This window comes from Malaya genurostris, chromosome 2 (assembly GCF_030247185.1).
Source record: "Malaya genurostris strain Urasoe2022 chromosome 2, Malgen_1.1, whole genome shotgun sequence".
In the NCBI taxonomy this organism is placed as follows: Eukaryota; Metazoa; Arthropoda; class Insecta; order Diptera; family Culicidae; genus Malaya; species Malaya genurostris.
This window is the reverse complement of record NC_080571.1, coordinates 233,345,832-233,365,402: the sequence shown is the minus strand read 5'-3', so window position 1 is coordinate 233,365,402 and position 19,571 is coordinate 233,345,832. Positions and strand designations below refer to the sequence as shown.

The 19,571-nt window shown below is 35.1% G+C and overlaps 1 protein-coding gene across 2 annotated transcripts in view; it reads right to left on the bottom strand.

Annotated features, from left to right (window-relative positions):
• The window catches only part of LOC131428140 (uncharacterized), a 251,352-nt gene that overhangs the window by 121,471 nt on the left and 110,310 nt on the right, over positions 1–19,571 (bottom strand). For both annotated transcript variants that reach the window (XM_058591839.1, XM_058591840.1), the window contains exon 5: positions 11,708–12,216. In XM_058591839.1, coding sequence (XP_058447822.1) covers positions 11,708–12,216 — 509 coding nt within the window. The remainder of the gene's footprint in view (positions 1–11,707; positions 12,217–19,571) is intronic.

Here is a 19,571-nt window from a genome sequence, read left to right as displayed (position 1 = left end):
TTTATGCGTTTTATTGTTTAAAAAAGTTCTCAAGCTCTTAAAAAATCACCCTGTATTTACAAAATAAACCTAGCAACATTCAAATCGATTGAAAATTTACAGTTCAGCAATGAAAAAAGACCGAAATTCCCTCAATTCTTCAAGCACACGAAAAACTTTAGACAATCTCTGTGCGAACTTTTGTGTGTTAACAATGTGTTCCAGGATTCGCTCAGTTGCGTCTCGAAGCCACTTTAAAAATTGGGTTTCCAGAACTTTGTAAGCTACTTAAGCCAAATAATTCCCTTGTAGCCGAATTTTTGGTTTCTTGGTTCTATGAAATGTCTCGAATCATAACTACAATATTACACTACATTACCGGAAAATTTGTAGATAATCGAAACAGAAATTTAAGCGACCAGCTCTTGTTTTTCGAATGCAATCTTCAGGCTATCATACATCTCACTTAAGGTAAAAATAATGTGAAGTTGCTGTACTGTATATTTATACTGATCGTAAAACTTATCAAGTTAGGTTATTTTACTATTCTGTTTCGAATAACAACTGAGTAAGTCGTCTTATATTATGACAAATCTTGTATGTTCGACAAGCAGTGATATGTTATAGATAGAAACTACACGAGTTACGTTCACATGTATATGTTTTACGAACGATCTTATGAACTTGTATCATAATATAAATTGTGAAACATTCTATAATAATAACAAAAGTCAAGTCACGTTTAAAGTTATATGAGCGTATAGAGAATCGAAACTCTTTGTGAATAGACCGACACCAAGTTGCACAATTGTTATAGTTACTGCCTTTTAACATGATGATGTGAAAACAATTGTATAATATCTTGAAATTTCATGTGTTACTTGGGCAATGTCATGATTACAGCTCTTTCTACATAGAAACATTTTTTTTTTAAAAAGGCATACACTTTTCAATGTGGCAATTTTCATTACTAAAGCTCCATAAATCCGGTTTATGGAATATACCGTTCATAAGCGTAAACAGACTTTGCTAATCCAAATAAAAACAGGGCTCCTCATTGCCCTTGGAGAATGGAAAAATGGGTTTATAGTGATTTCATGTAAATGTACTTTCAGTACAAGTCAGTAGTACCGTAGCACATATAATTTTCGGATGTTCGTTTCAACAATTGTGTCAATATGAAACAGATCGACAAATTAATAACAGTAATGAAACTATTGATGAAATCAGAAAGATTTCCAATATAAATATCAGCGCAGTAACATCCAGTCATCAGTTCCAATCGTTAATTGAAAGTTGTTCAGTAACTAAAACTTGAAAAACTTGTAACTAAAAATGAAATCATTTTTGATTGTTGGATTTGGTTTATGCTTGCTTGCTGTAAGTATGATGAAAATTGTTCTCAATTCAACATTTCCAGTACAATTTTATTATGTTCTTAGGTTGCACATGCAGCTCCGCAACTTGACATTGTACAGAATTTACTAGGAACTGTCACCTCAACTGTAGGCAACGTGTTGGGAACTGTGACATCGCAGATATCAGCCATCAATGCGCAACTGAATGGTATAATCGGTCAAATCACATCCACTTTATCAAATTTGACTTCGGCTGCTGGTGGTACCGTCAACTCATTATTGTCATCCGTACTGTCTGGAGCCCAAGGTGCCCTTCAGAATGCCCAATCAGTTTTGAACAAAGTGGCTACCAGCGGTTTGAACACTGCTTCCTCAACTGCTACCAACACTCTGAACAGTGGAACTACCCAGCTATTGGGAGCCGTTTCGAATCTGAGCAACATCACGAATCAAGTACTTGCAGCTGGGGCCAATGCTCCACAGGATCTGTTGAACCAATTGAGTGTGGCAACGGCTGTTGTAAATAATCTGGCTTCCTCGGTGACCGGAATCGTTGGTTCATTACTCAATTCTGTTGTTGGTCTAGTGGGTGGTCTACTGGGAGGTTTACTTGGATAAATTGTATGTCAACTCAAATCTTAAATAAAATTCTCTAAAACATATTAAATTTTTCAATGTTTGTATACGAAATCCTTTTTGATGTTTTTTCAGTTATACTAGAAAATCTTTGCGATGTTCTTCGCACGAATCCGTAAGAATATATTCATTATTTGTTTTGCGTTTTGCCTTCTATTCATCAGTGCATTAACAGATTATATTGGATTTCTAATGCCACCTTGCAGATAAATCAGTATATAATCCTTGGTTATAGGTGAATTATGTTTTACCATTTCTCATGATTGTTGATGGAATTTTAGATACTGTTTGTTCACGCTGTTGATGGAATTTTAGATACTGTTTGTTCACGTTGACGAGTGGATATCAATTATTTATAGTTTTAGAATTCTTTACATCCAAGATTGCGGCTTTTTGTTTGTATATATTTTTTCAAATCGCTATAAAATTTTCGCATTTTTCAGACGGTTCGACAAGTAAGTTATTATCATTTCGATTCCGAACTTAAATCTAGAAATCCTATATGGCTACTACGATTTGTGGTGGATTATTCTTATTTAAATGAATTTATGTTTGAATTTGAACATTTGATTTCTATCGTCATTTTAATTGGTCTTGTCCCCTACACTGCCTTACACCGTTAGAAATCTGCAAATGAAGTAGTGAAAGTTAGCAAAAATTCTACAATTCGGAAGTGTTGAAAAGGCACGTTAGTTTTAATAGTATTCACGTCATCCAGTTATGCTTCTTATATTACCCACCCGCACTTTTTATCGCGGTTATTCAGAAGGACAATTAACTACAAATACTAACTAGAACTTGCGGACTCATCATCTTCTCGTAGATTTCAAAGTAGCGTATGATTCAGTTCAACGAAACTTATTAGAATGATCTTGCTAGAATATGGCTTTCCAAAGAAGCTGATTAGACTGCAATGTTCGATGGATAAAAATCAAGCGCTAAAAACTATGGTGTATCTAGAGGCGGAAAAGAGCACAGCTGCCCCGGGTGCAACGTTTTCAAGGGGAGTTAATCCAATCCTTGGGACCTGTTTTGTTTTTTGCTGCTTGCTTAAGCGATCCCTCCCAGAATGAATTTGAGGCTTTTTTCTTTGCTCACTAAACCAACAATAGGGAGGCAAATCTTATTTTTCTTCAGGCGCCCATTTTTTAAGTGCACCACTGGTTAGAATAGTTGATATAACATCCGATGTGTTCGTGATGTTAGATGAAATAAAGCTCACCGATGCAATCTCTATTTTGTTGTTTATTATAGCGGTCAAAGGAGAGATACGTACATCAGAATTTCAGAGAAACAGAACCATAATAAATAAATCTCAAATGCTTCTTGGTTTTGCGGACGCCATTGATATTACTGGTGATGATCGTAGAGATGTGGAAGAAGTTTTTGTAGCTTTTGTGCGAATAGATAAGACAATTGGGATAATCATGAATACAGAGTACATAGTGAGATGTATTTTGGCATTAAAAATGCCTTACTCTTCGCTATACGTGGCTGAGTGTTAATTGAAAATTAGAAAACTAGCCAAGTTAGATTTTTTGTTATAATTAAGAACGCTCATAACTCAGTGATCTGTGGATGGATTTATATAAACTAACTACCAATCGATTCGGTAACATTTAATTTGAACATGTCGTTTCAGCATTTCAATGGCATATTATTTGAAAAACTGGTTAGAATCGACCTATATTTTCACTAACCAATCACAGCAGGGCAAATGATGTCATCCTATTGATTTTTCGTGTACGGTCGACGGTTTCAATCGTTGGTCTGCACTAAGAATTTCACATAGTAGCAGATGTACTTCGCTTGGTATAAAAACTATTTACGTCATGCTAGAAAAAGTATCGTTCCCTTCTGTACATCGTACAATTTTCTTCCATCTGTTGCACACCGTGTTCGCTTATTGAATCTGTTGATTCTACGGGAACTAGCAGGCCAATTCCAAACTTTCGGCGATAAATTTTTTGAACCTAATTTGAAGCGCTTGTATCTCGGAAATTTGTTGATAGATTTGTCACATTTAAGATGTGTACAGTGCGGCGTTGTATGCCAAATATGTGTTCGTTTGTGTGGTCGTTTACTGCGTTTGATATACCGGTCAGCGATTGGGTTGCTAGGGTTATCACCATGTTAACTTCTCTCGCCCGGCAAGCAAAAAACTATTTGGATAAGTTGAGGAAAACTGAAACTGAACACCAATGAAACTGTTGATGATTAGAAACGTCTTAAGGAGCGGGTAGGGTCTAACACTTTTGAAAAATCATTTATTATTTTCTTTCTATTTTATGATAGTAAAATATTTCAAGAATAATCTGTGAAATTTTCAAGCCTATCGGAACAAAAATCAGCAAGTTATGGGCCTTTATCTTTGCTTATCTTATACTGCGAAGAAACGAGAGCTTGGCACTCAGGCCTAAGATTTCTGCTTCGATTGACTTAAAACTTGACAAAACATCCTTAAAATGTTTCATTATAACAAATTATGAAAGAAAAAATTGATTTTTTGAGAATGTTTGACCCTACGGGCTCCCTTGAGTAATAAATTGTTTCCATTGATTTTATAGATACAAAACTTTAAACGCGTTTATCTCGAAAGCAGGTATTGAAAGTCCGTGTCCATCGTCATTGAAAAACTTCTGCACCATTTTTTTCAAATTTTGCACACAATTTCTACGTATAAAAAAACTAACCCCAACGTTTTTCTTTTCGTTGTTTGTTACTTTGGGGAGGTTTTACAGCTACAAAATGGCGGCTTTTTTCGTAAAAATCGTAGTTTTCACTTTGAACAACCACAAAAAAAAAATCAAACAGAAACGCTGGAGTTTAGAAAAACTTCTACTCTAACTATGCTGCTTTGATTTGTTCACTTCTGATTAGCCTGCGCTGAAATACAGTGGAAACCGCAAATCATGATTTTTAAGAAGCGTCTTCAAAAATACCTTTCACCGACTTATTTCGCAATATTTTTCCACGAAAAAATTACAAAATGTTGTTCGAATGATGCATTTTATCATACGAAACATTTGAATTTATTTTGTTGAACTATAGTTCTGAATAAAATCGCAACCAACAACCCCCCCCCCTCACCCAACCCCTCACCCCTCATAATGATAACACAGAAATTCGAATAGAATTACATAATATTTTTTGGATTGTCACTAGACAAACTAATGTTTTAAAAATATTCGTGCGGCCCGACAGAAAACGCTTCACTTATAGTTTAAGCTTAGAATTACCGTAATTTTAAACGCTTCTCACTAGGTGATTTGAAGATAGAATTATTGCAATACGAAGTTAGGCATAAAATAATATACGATGTAAAAATACCTTAAATACAAGAATATCGCCATAAATTAAAGAAATATTCATAAACGACTTCTCCTTCATATTGCAAACAAATATTCTGTAAAATGTGGTGTATACGCCCTTATTCTGAATAACGTCGTATCATTTTTTCGCTCGTATTTCATTTGTATTCCCCATAACGCTAGCAAAATCAAAGGTAGCTATGATTCGATCGAACCACATTCGATCGAAAAATCAATACGCCGTTATTCAGAATAAGGGCGATAATCTCCAATGTGGAAATTTCCCTATTGCAATATCAATAATAATAATAACAACAATAATGTCAAGCCTCCCATATGGAGCTAACCGTTTGGAAATGAAGGTCACAAACAAAAACAGATTCTGCTAACCTAAACGAAAACAAAATTGCTTGCCCTTGAAAAATGTGAAATCTGGCGTAACTATTAATTCACATCACTGTACAGTTTATGTAATGAACAAATATTTTAGTAATACAAACTTAATATATATCATTTTCGGATATCGGTTCCAATTGTGTCAACATGAAATTGGTTGCATGCCATCGATAGTAATGAAACTATTGATAATCTCGGAAGGATTATTCATATAAATACCAGCACAGATTCATCCAACCATCAGTTCCAATCGTGAATTGAAAGCTGTTCAATAGCTAAAACCTGTGAAAATGAATTCATTTTTTATTGTTGGCTTTTGTTTATGCTTGCTTGCTGTAAGTATGAAGCTAACTATTGTCATTCCAATTCTCTTAGTACAATTGTATTACTTTCTCAGGTTGGGCATGCAGCTCCGCAACTTGACATTGTACAAAATTTACTAGGAACTGTCACCTCAACCGTAGGAAACGTGTTGGGAGCTGTGACATCGCAGATATCCGCCATCAACGCGCAACTGAATGGTATAATCGGTCAAATCACATCCACTTTATCAAATTTGACTTCGGCTGCTGGTGGCACCGTCAACTCATTATTGTCATCCGTATTGTCTGGAGCCCAAGGTGCCCTTCAGAATGCCCAATCAGTTTTGAACAAAGTGGCCACCAGCGGTTTGAACACTGCTTCCTCAGCTGCTACCAACACTCTGAACAGTGGAACTTCCCAACTATTGGGAGCCGTTTCAAATCTGAGCAACATCACGAATCAAGTACTTGCAGCTGGGGCCAATGCTCCACAGGATCTGTTGAACCAATTGAGTGCGGCAACGGCTGTTGTAAATAATCTGGCTTCCTCGGTGACCGGAATCGTTGGTTCATTACTCAATTCTGTTGTTGGTCTAGTTGGTGGTCTACTGGGTGGTCTACTTGGATAAGCTTTCTTTTATGATATGTTGAAATAAATACCTAGAACAACGTTCATATTACAACAATTGTTTTAATTTTGTATTATCTTCTGTATTCCTATTCATTTCCACTCACAAAATCTATAATCTTTTGACCTCAAAAAATCAGCAATGATTCAGATTACTAAAAATGATCGTCGAAAGAATGTAACTGATGTCACACTGTTTATCACTCAATATGAGTTCTCGAATTGATTGTCATCTATGAAAATTGTTAAAGGTAACTATGCTGTGATCTGATGAAATTAAGTTCAATTCATTGTCCTCTCTTGAGAACCGGATTTCGTGCTACAGGAACTAGTTTTGATTTTACGATATTTTAATCCACAGGGAGGTATATTCCTGGTTTGTCATCTAAAGGTTCAAGACTACGCAGTCCTTAAAATCTATCGAACATAAAAAGGAAAAGTACACAACTACACTGACTCAAATGACTACGCAACTATAGAGAAATTACAAAAAACGAGTAGCAAGACGTCAAACTTCACGTGCTGGGATCTAGATGAACCTTTGTACACGTTTTCAGTATGATAAACCATTCAGTTTGTACGAATGTAGAAACCAACTCGATTCAAGACTGACTTTAGAAAAGTATTGTTGCAACGTTGTAAATCAAAATCTGTAAATTGTACCAAAAACATCATATTAACAAGATATCCAGCTCTCACATTTCCCGAACAAATCATTGGCAACATCCTTTTTTGCGAGCATGTCACCCTCAGGCGAGTCCGTATCGAATCTCGTACATATAAGTAAGGGAGAGAAATGTCAAATTCGTGCGCGCCAAAATAGCAACACTGCGCATCCATACAATTGACATGATAGGTTGAATGTGATGCCGCGCGATGGCGTTGCTGAACTGAAGATTGATTTCGCTTCAAGCTGACAGGGTCTGATTGTACCCAACTGGTGTCCAAAAAGATGTCGCAGGAAACCAACAAAGTCATTAAAAAAATATGTACAATGAAAACTAAGTTGAACTCATTTTAGAAAATTATAAACTAATCAAGAGAATTAAATTGAAAAGTGTTCAAAATTATGATAAAAATGGTTAGGCGGCTAGTTTGGGTAAAAATTCCAAAAATTGACACACGAAAATTTCATACGCCTAAATATTTGCTATAAATACGTTATGTTTGTGATTATATTTTAAGATCACGCATCTCCGCAATATTTGAATATCAAATTTGTTATAAAAATTAACATTTGACGTTCATTTGAACAGTGTATTTTTCTATAAAAATGATGAAAGTACAGTTAAAACAATTAAATGCATTCACAAAACTTCAAGTTCTAGAAAGTAATTTAAACAAATCAAATGGTTAATTTTTATCACAAACCTAAAGTTTCCCAAATGCCTTTAAATTGTTTTAGCCTTAGCTATTTCAATTTTAAAAAGGCACTAAGGGGCGGTCCATAAAAGACGTCACGCCGCATGGGGGAGGGGGGTGTTTAATAAAACGTGACCTTTTGTGACAGGGGGAAGGGGGGGAGGTTTTTGGAATGTGACGTCCAATGTTTTCAATGAGCGCATTTTTGAAATACCTAATTATTTTCCCTATTTCCTGAAAAAATCTCCACAGTAAACGTTTACATTCTATAGGAAAACGTGTATATGTTGATGTAAAAGCTTCTTCTTGTAAATTCTGAAATGAATGATGCAGGAAACCATTTCTGTTGTGATCAGCAAAAGTGCACGGAGGAGCGAGTAAATTAGCGAAATAAATAAATTTTCCCCAATATGAGTAAAAAAGAAAAAGATACCTTCAAACGGTTTAACTTAAGTTATGCAATAACAATTTTTTCAGTAATTTGATTTTCTAGCATTGATAATAGTATATCATAAAAATTTCTCTTATCTGATTCTGATGCAGTTTAATCAATTGTACTCCATTTGAAAAAGGGCGGGAGATCAACGATTTCAGACGTAGATCATGTCATGTCTTATCTTGATCATATGTGATTTTCCTCCACCAACATCAAAGCTTATCGAATCATCCAATGATTGAACTTACATAAATCAATAATCATTTTAGCTCAAAATCACTACCGATTATGTGTGACGGAAGATCAGTACCGATATTGATCGATGTGATTTAAAATTCACTGATCAACTGATCTTGAAAAAATTCTTCGGCAGTGATCTCGTTTTGATGAGATTTTGGTCTTTATTTTTTCAGCCCTGTATGCTACACTAAGGAAATATTATTCTTTTCCTAAAACAATAATATATCTGTGTAAACCTAGGAGGAATAAAACAGATGATTCAAATGTTTCATCAATTCCAACCAAATACTTTTGTTAATTTATATAATTGATATTAATAAAATAATTCCGATGATTTTGTAGTTTAAGGGATATTTTTTAATCTAATGACAACATGTAATAGATCGATTTATACCTCATATTTGTATGGTTTGTCATATATATTGAGAATGTATTGAGAAGAGTTTTATTTATTTTGAATTCGTGACATGTGACATAGAGGGGATGGGGGGTCTTTGCTTCTGTGACAATTTGTGACAGAGGGGGGATGGGGAGTCAAAAATTGTCAAAAAAAGCGTGACGTCTTTTATGGACAGCCCCTAATTAATTTAACGACAAATGTTGGTTTCAATAACAAACTTAACATAAAAATATTGAAAAAAATATTGAAGAAGTGTGCATTTTATTTTTCGGTTAATTTTCTAATTCTTGAAAAAATATTTCAACTTTGATTTTCAGTGTTGATTTTTTAGTGTGTTCACTTGATTTCCTATAATGTCTTCTTGGACACCATTTTCATGATATTGATAGCTTCCACGATTTAAACAAAATGCATTCATCCTTTTTAGTAATAATTGTTCTTGAGTTAAAAACTTAAAGATATGGCATACTGAAGGATCGTACAAAGTTTCGTCAAAATTAGTTGTCCTTATTCTTATGCGACTGTTATCTTATTTGTTTGCATAGAAATATTGTTTTTTTTTAGTTTAGTTTAGTGAAGTTTTTTGCGAGAAGATCTACTTTTTTTGTATTTACCCATTGAGAAAGTGATTAGATCTTGTTGAGCGTTTGTTGAACGACATACTGAACAAAATACTTGTTCAGTTTGCTGGAACGGTTTGATGTTGTTTTCTTTCTTACAAAAATAGCGCGATAATCGAGTGCTTTTTTTGGGTTATGCGGGTTTCTGAATACCGGCTCTGGAAGTACCTTAAATTACCATAAACTCTAAAGTGGAACTTACTTCGACATATCATGGAATGTTCAAACGATTATCACACGTTTAGATTCGAATTCGGTCCAATTTGCGGTTTACACATTACAGAGTAATGAGTGATTAAAATCTCAAATTGCCGCTTAAAACGACGGCCATTAAAATAATGTCATGAGAACTAAAACAGCGAAGAATATTCATGCAAAAACACATGCGGATTGATAAAAAAGGTGGCATCTCACTCCTAGGTGGATTAAGCACGTTTTTAAAATTTTATTCTCTCGGGTAATTTTCTAACTCTACAACTTTTTCTTTGACACCATTTTGTGCCGTTTACAGTTTCTGAGTTACAATGATTCAAAGAACGTGCAAGTGATAAACCATCCACCGGGGTTAAAAATCAATCTTGAGTCGAAATCTCCATTTGTGAGAAATAAATAGTTGGCTACACTGCAAATGTATATACGTTTGGTACACTAGACATCGTATTATTTAGATAGGAGAATGTGGAATTGGATTTCTACTGCTGAAGGCTCTTTACTGCGTTCTAATTATTAGTATACTCGTTGTAGTATAGATTGGAGGTCGTCCAGAAATGTTTTGTAAAGTTAGATAGATGCAAATTGCTTGATTTGCCAACCCGCCGTCGATCTCTATATCCTGCAACTGAAGCTCACGCAAGCATCAGGAGTGACTAAACAATTTTTTTTCTTTTCCCCTTAAGTCATGGCAATGGGTAAAGTAATAATGAGTGGTTTAGATAGAATAGTAAGCGCACTTATCAACTAGGGGTGAAAAATCTCAAATACCGAAAATCATGGGGTGATCCCGATCAAGTTAACATCAAAGCTCACTATCCGCGATTCCAATTCAATGCAATGACTCTATCACACGCGATAGAGCCCAGATATTGCCCTTTCACATTTCTATCTGCTCCGACAACTCGCGCATGATCTTGCAGTACAACGGTTTCACTTCATACGAATTCATCCCGTGCATTGACTCAAAATCACCAAGTAATCGCCGGAAAGCAGGATGAGATATTATGATATCGAAAAAAAACCTCAAAACTTACTTGTAGGCGCGATGCTATGAACAGTTTATTTGTTTTGATTATGAAGGATTTAACGTTTATTATAATTGATAGTAAAAATTGACTGGAACAAAATGAGAAAAATTGAAAACCATTGCATTTTCCGTACTGTATTTTATCAAAAAAACGTTAGATGATTTTGACATAAACTCAATAACAAACTAGGTTTTTGAAAAAGCCTATAAAAAATGAGACTTTTGGAATCATTTTTATATATTTTCAGTTTTTGGTTTTCTGGAGAAACAATTTCAACAATTTCAACTAAAATTGAAAGAAATTAACTAAAACGTAATTACAAACACGTTATGGCTGTATTAAGTAATATTCTTCGAATTATGAAGAGATGGGATAATTTCAATATTGTTTTGAAGCAACTATCGAATAATTATTATAGGAAAATAAAATGCTGTAAACTGTAAAAAATCATTGTTTATATTGAAATTTAATAACAAATTTACGAAATGTTTATACATTGTAGTTCTTTCCAAAATTGGTTCAGTTTATATCTTGCCTTAGAAATTATGCTATGAACGTTTTAATAATGGTAGAATAAAATATAATTTGAAATCTTAGATTAAATCATATAAAACCAATCATCGTCACATAAGGTAAATTTTAGTATGATACATGCTCTCCTGGATACATATTGAAGTTAAAAGCAACCAACGTAATATTTCAAGCACCAAGGCACTCACTTACGTGAACCATACATTCAAATCAGTCAATCAAACTTCAATTACATTCTACCCGCTGAGACACAATATTACCACCCACCTGAGAAAAGACTTTCTGTCGTTGCCGTTGGTGCTGTCGGTTAGCTGCATCCGCGTCTAGTTTCCGCTGATTTTCCGTCTCATTAACCAGCACTTCCGCGCCAGGTAATGTTTTCAGAATTTTCAGATTATGGAATGAATGGCTCTGCTGGATTTGTTGTTGACCCTGTTGCAGCGCTTCGGCCCGAGGTTCACCCCGAGGGCCATTGTCATCGTAGCCGTACTCTTCGGGTTCGTCATTATCGTCGTCATCGTCGTCGCCGGCGTCAATGCCGTAGTCCTTATCGTCGTAACTCCAATGCTTTCTATCCTCGGCGAACCCGACCGGGTCGTTGTTACCGTCGACAGCATAGTCCTGCGGGATTTCGTCACGTATGGTGCTCGTTGCCATCGTTACTGAGCCGGAAACGTCGCGTTCTCGGTTGGTCTGTTGGTTCTTCCGTCGTCGTTCCCACCGATTCTCGTTGCCAAGTATTAAGTGCTCGTCGCAATACTTACTGATGCGAAAGTCTGGAAAAATAAAGAAAATATTGTTTTACTTGGCAGTAAAGTCAGAGGAAAAATCTGATCGCGATTCTCCATAGGTATCAATTAGGGATAACGAAAACCATCTCGGTAAATTGGGATATTATCCCAATTGATAGTTGATTTGTTTCTGTACAAAATACTTTGCAATATTCTATGAAGGTGTACCAAAGTGTATGCGTAATAGTTTAATATTAGAAGGTTAATTAGGAATACTTGGTTATAATTTCTTCTTCGATCTGTGTTGAATATAAATGCTTATTCAATTGAAAAATAATAAAATTTCAGAGGCAACAAATACTATTTTTCCACTTATAATACGTACATGAATAGGATTGCGGTAAACAATATTGCGTAGAGATAAAGGTCAAGTATCGTCAATGTGCCATAAGACCGCGATCGAAACCAAGAGAGTTGATTCAAGTGCCAATGCCAAGCACTACATACACAAACATTCATTGCTTTTTCAATCTTCGAATACACCCATATGATAAGTTTCCCAAGGAACTCCTGACTGCACACTGCAGCTCTGCTAGAGGAAGTGTGTCATAAAATACTGCACGTATTGCTCTTTTTGCTTCTCTTCATAACGGAATACATTTTGATGCCGGTTTAGGGTAGTTTGGGGCAAAATAAATCAAGAACTGTGTATTGTAGGAAAGGTATGCTACTAATTGCAATGCATTTGCAACATTCATAAAATGTTAACTAAAAAAAACACTGGAAAGAGTTCGGAAATATTCCAAACCTAAAAATCAATTTACCCCATTCACCATTCAACACATCAATCTGTAGACTGTATGAAAATATCCTTCTAGATTTAACATCGTCATCACTATCACGAGACGACCATCACTGGTTGCTATGGGATAAGGTCCTTTCTGTGTCCCACATTCTATGCTCGAAAAAAAAAAACACAAAGCGTGCCTGTTCTTTGTGTACTCTATTGTATTCTCCGGATAATATTGATTTATTATTCTCGCTTTATTGTCCCACATTTCAACGCGTCCGAGGTCACGTTCAAGATGAAAGCGGATTTCCGCGTCTAGCAAGGGTGTTTCCTGCGAATGGTAGAATAGAGAATCATCGAGCAGCGGTTTGATTACAGTTGAGATAATGACACGAACCGAACTCTGAATCCAGCAAAATAGATGGCGAGACCAGGTTTGAAAGAAAGCGTAATTTAATTATATGATTAATTTTAAACTTTTATATTCATTTGTACAACTACCGAAAACTGAATAATGAATATCTACCAAATATGGCCAACAGGTAAATGAATGTTTCCCTCGACCGGAACAGCAACTTGGCACTGTGATACCATAGAATTTCGGTACCGAGCTGTTGCTTCGAGCAAGCAGTGTTCCGTAACGCCCTAAGTTTTATATTGTTTTACACACCGTTCTCTGATAAATTTAATATTTTGAAACAATATTATTGGTTTTCCTAATAGAAAAAATTGAGAAATTTATCAACATATAATAAAAGTATACAATAGCAGACATTTGAAATGTCCCCTAAATCATTACACCGCCGTCAGCGATTATTGTAACGGCCGTCTATGGCAAAAAAAGAAAACGCTCAAAGAAAACATTTTATGATCACGTCGCTTGATTGTGCTGATTAGAGATGTCATTGTATGTCATCTCTATGATCTTACAACGTACAGGGGTTGGCCAAACTTTTAGAACTCACACTTTTCTGTTAAATCTTTAATGTGTATTTTCAGGCAGGACATTTTATCTAGTTTCATTAATTACTATGAATTAGCAGAACTTTGGTGTTTAGAAAAAAAACTAGTAGAGTTAACATATTTGTTAATTAAAATATGAATGTTTTTTCTTACACTAGTTTAGCTGTGCCATCGCTTAGAAAGAGCAATAAAAAGCATACTTTCGAAATATACGTTAAAGGGCCAATCACTAAATCGATCATCTCCAAACTTTCAGGAAATCAAATCAAAGATATTAATAGCTATTAATTAATCTATTATAATTTTTGCCATGTTCGATTTATACAATTTGCCACATTAAAATGCGCGAATTCCTCTTGAAAATATTCAACAAACGGAACATTTTCGGATGGTGATAAAAAAGCTAACACAAATAAGGTGTATACAAACATTTTATTTTAGTTACACATGTAAGATCGATAACGTACGCTCTTCAAATCAAAAAGTATACTGATTACTGATGCAAGTTTCACATGAAAAAGCGGATGGATACGGTCGGTTTCGATAAAATACTGTGGATGTTATAACCAGAACCAACTGATGACAAATTCAAGGATTTTAAATCTGCGTTTATTGAGTCAGCTTTACCAAAACCTTCATTTCCACTAGCGGGATGCAGCTGATTGCACGAATGATTGCTATCTGCACTGAATACAATTTTCCTCGCCTTTTGTATTCTAATGTCAGATTTGCTCAAACCCTCGTTGCTAAGTGCGAAATCAACACAGTTTCGTGAAAAGTGTTTGTTTGATGAAACTACCCTGGGTCAGTTTCAGTTTTCTCAAGCGAAAACGACATAACAAACATGTTAAATATGCGTTGAGTAAGGATGATGCTGCGGCCTTAAACAGATATCTGGCGGAAAAGTTATTCATTTGTGGGGCACAGCTGGAAGAATTTTCAGATGTTTTTCAAAATTATAAACTGAATTGCTTTGACTCTGTTTCGCTGCATTATTATCACGCTGGCCCCTCGCTTCCTGATTTCCATGAATTGTGCTCGAGTGTTTGAACAAATCAACTGTTGCTACCGTAAATTAAAAAAAACTGTGGATCGTCTTCAAAAGGGCCGACCTAAGAATGAGCAATAAAATGCTGTTACCATGAATGTTCAATACACTTGTTATACCATTGAAACTAATTTTTAATTTGCATTTATCTTTTTTTTTGTTCCCCCTCTTCACCATGAAATCATCAGATGGACAAAATTAAAAAAATAAATATTTGTATCGGCCTAATTGCTTTTGATAAATTTCTCATGGAAGATAATTATTTAAGCTTACTTGCAAAAAAAACTCTACGCTATAGCGAGCGGCCTTTCGGCAGTAAATCGGAACATTGGCATACGTAAACATCATGTGTAGGCATGTTTTCGAATTCTTTCTTCGTTTATTTGTCAATTTCTCCCGTTCCTACTTCCGGTTCCGCTTTTACAGCGCAATAAGTGATAAATCTTCCATTTCATGAGAATTTTTTCAAAAGTGATGGCGAGACGAGGTGCAAATTTTTATAAAATATACTGATAAATACAGCTAACCTTGTTAGTTAATGGATATATAAATCTGCTTTAAAACTAGTAGTCCCCGGTTTCCGCTTCCGAACGCATCGGTAATAGTGAAGAAAAGCTCTAAAAACGGAAGTCACTTCGATTTCTCAGTAACGGTTAAACCAATTTTCACGAATCAATTCAAATTAAAGTTATCAGTGTTTTGAAAAATACTGTGCAATTTTATCCAGATTCGACTTTCCGAAATTATAGGGCGATGAGTATCAAAACTTTCAAACTTTCATACAAAATCATGCAAAATCGGTACGCATCGGTACATGCTGGTTGCGAATTTTAATTTTAACATTTAAGTTGCGAAGTTGCGAATCGATATGCTGCCATTCCATGTTTGGCACTATTTGTATACAAATAATTTCATCACCTTTACTGCTATCAATTTCTGTCTTCAGCTACTTTAAGAAAAAATGGGCCTTGAAAGGACCGTTTATATCAAATTTCAGGATTTTCGAGTTTTTTCAGACATTTATTATCTTTCCAAAACACTTGGTATAGGGTTTTGAAATATTTTAGAGTCGTTTACTAAAAATATATTTTTACAAAATTTATAGGTAAAGATATGCCCAATACTATAAAAAAGATTCTAAGTGGAACTCGATGGAACATTTTTTTTGCCATTCCAAAGTTAGTTTTAGTTATTGAATTATGACAATCACCTTAAAACTAGTTTTCTAATCATAACTTGTTTCAAGTTATTTTTTTACATATTTTGTTTGGAATAATTGTAGAAAATATAAAATACCATGATTTTGTAGAAGGTAAGGCATAGGGTTATTCTTTTCTGAAAAAGTTATACATTATTTTATCTATTTTTACCTAGGATACCTTGTACCGAAGCGAAATATGCAACTTAATGCAGCAAACTATTACAATACTTTTAGGAAATTATATTCCTAATCCAATTTATTTTATAATAAGAATATCCTGAGTACTATTCGTGGGACTCATTTTCATTATGACCGTGCTGAAACCATGCATCCCGCCGTATTCTGCCGCTCATTGCAATTCGGTGTCTTTTGAACTTTTTACGCGCCTTGCACGAAAATTTTACTCAAATGCAATTTTTCGTCACATCTCTTACGAAATTGTTTTGATACCGCTTGAAAGCTTGAACAGAACGCCCGGTTTGGCCACTTTTCCCTCTGATCAACAGTTAAACGTTCGTCGTACAGATTTCAAACACGAGATACCTTAAATTGTACAATTCCCAGCTTCCGGCCGATGGCACAATGAGAGATCTAAATTTCCAAAGTTCGTACGCAAAATTATTTTACGCTGCTGCTGTTCTTCCGACTACATCTTTGCAACGATTTGCAAAACTACTACTGTCACAATGTGAACAATTCACTGCTTGATATAACTACAGGGTGTCTCACGAAAAATTTCGAATTTAAAAATGCAATAATAAAAAAAAGCAGTTTGATATATGTCAATGATTAAATTTATTTGAAAGGATGATTCGTGAAATTTATGATATTTATGAAAAATACTTGGTGTCAACAGGACGGCACTACGTGCCACACAGCCAACGGAACAATCGGTGCCCTGCGAACAATCTTTAAAAATCTAATAAACAGCAGAGCATTTCATATTCAATAATTTTTTTTTGTTTTGATTATAGAGATTAACATTGTGGTCATTCATCTCTTCGGGCTAGAAAAGTTTTCTGACCCTGTTGGGAATCGAACCCAGGTGGGCAGCGTGAAAGGCATCGACTTACCCATCACGCTGTACCCGTTCCCCCGTTTATTAAACAAATTAGATTTTCAAATGAATAAGATTGTATTCTTAAATTAACGAATAATTCAGCATTGAAATTATATTGATGAAGATAATGAACTATAAAGAATCTTTGTATTAATTTTGCTGCTTCAAATATGTGCTTAAAAATGATATAAATTACAAATTATTTTTATCTACGTAGAATAAATAGCCTTTGGATGTGATAATATAGCTAATATGAAATTATTGAATTTATAACATTTTATGAAAATGAATGTTAATGATTTGCTGTTTTTTAGCTTCATGTTATGTTGGTTCATTGTGCACTTTTACACTTTCATTCAATCACGAAGTCCAACTACGATCTAAATTCTATCGCGTTGCAAGCCATGGCTTTTCAACTTACACGAAAACACGCTTTAAAATTATCTAATCAAATATCTTAAAATATAACGGCACCTTTTATGGTGCTAGAAACTGTATAATTTTTAAGACACACTTCAATTTACAGCTCCTCGTGAAGCAAACTTTTTTAACGATACTGACCCATCTCAATTCAAACACAAAGGGGGACCCCGAAATGAATGCTTATTTCGAACCACTTCCATTGTAAACACACAACGGCCTTACCATGCGAAATGAATTGTTGAATAAACCCCTCTACTGGTTTGAAAAAATATTGACGATGTAAACAAAGCATTCACGAGCCGTAACGTAAATACATTTCTTCTGGTCGAAGGATTAACAAACAGGAAGCTTAGCTTACTCATGTGTAGATCGCAGATAGTTTTTATTGTGAATTGTTTCTGAAATCTTAAGAAAAAATTGTGACTGAAATTTGATTGCACATTGAATTGGGAATAAATTTAGTACAATTCAATTATCTGTTCTAAGATGTGATGATGTAGGCTGTAAAATTATGTTTAAAAATGAATGACGGCTCATTCTTCATATTTTTGATTGACAAAAACTGTTTGTATATAGATCTTGATAAAATCACTTGCGTTTAAAAGATTTTTAGATCATTTTATGAACTTAATTTTTCATTTGTGGTAAATGAAATTAAAAATTGTTTACTAATACCCAAAATTGAAATGAGTCGGTTATATACACAAAGATCCATACTGATTCAGAATGAAAACACATGGGAGCAGTTTTGCTGTTTGCAGTGAAACGAAGAGTTATCAACCCGAAATCTTATTTTCACTTCGACCCCTGACTAAAAGGCAGAAATAACTCAAGCGTCACCGAAAACATACAGTGAAATCTTGACACAAGCCTACCATTTGTTTCCAGTAGCCTAACGGAATCGCACCGCGTAGTTCTGCTTGTTGTTGTTGTGTCAAGCCGACCCAACTGTCAACCAACGACAGCAGTGCGAAATAAAACCTATCGATTGAATATTGGAACAGGAGCAAGGACGCTATATGTTTAATCGCATCGGTTCCAATTCGAACACAACACAATCAACGGCTACCCAGTTTCGATGCATGGGCGTTGCTGCGGACGCACTGCACGCAGATCCTTCGTCTTTACAGTACGTTCTAATTGCGCGAAAGCCACGGTCGATGTAGCATCGTCCTGCGTGCGAGGGAAAATGTGGAAAAAAAAACATACAGGGGTTGCGGCCAATGGACTTAGGAGAAAGGAAAAAAAATACGAGCGTATGATTTGCATGCGCCACAACACCCTCACATAAATGTGCATCATGCCGCGAATAATTGGCTGTGCCATTAGTTGATTATCAGTTCAATAACTCTTACTCTAAGTGTACCCACATGAATTGTTTGTAATGGAAATACAGCTCATTACGAATTAGCTATCTAAAATACTCAATTCTAGTCGATTTAGCGGAACTTTATGTTCCCGGGTAGTAAAGATAACTCCTGTTTCACATTTCCTGCAGGATCTGCCGAGTACAAAAGTGTTGAAAAAATTTATATCGAATTATTAAATTTCGACCACCCCATTCTGTCAGTTATTCAATTATCCTTATTGAGAAATAATCGATTGACACGACACGCTCTGCTACGGAAGTGCAAACGAATGTCACCCCATTGTTGCTATTTCGCCGATAGTAAATCGTATTGCCCAGTGTAAGAGCAGATGGTCCAAGGCGTACCAGGAAATTAATCGAAATATGAACGAAATTTTCGGTGAAATATAAGGCAGCCATTCTGGATGTATGCTAAGTGAACAGATATTTTCACAGAATCAGACAAGGTGTTTTTTTTTCTACTTTGTTGATCGGAACCGTCTCAAAATACTCATCACCTGTTTGGTCTAACTCAATGGACAGAATGATCATTTTTTATATATCGAT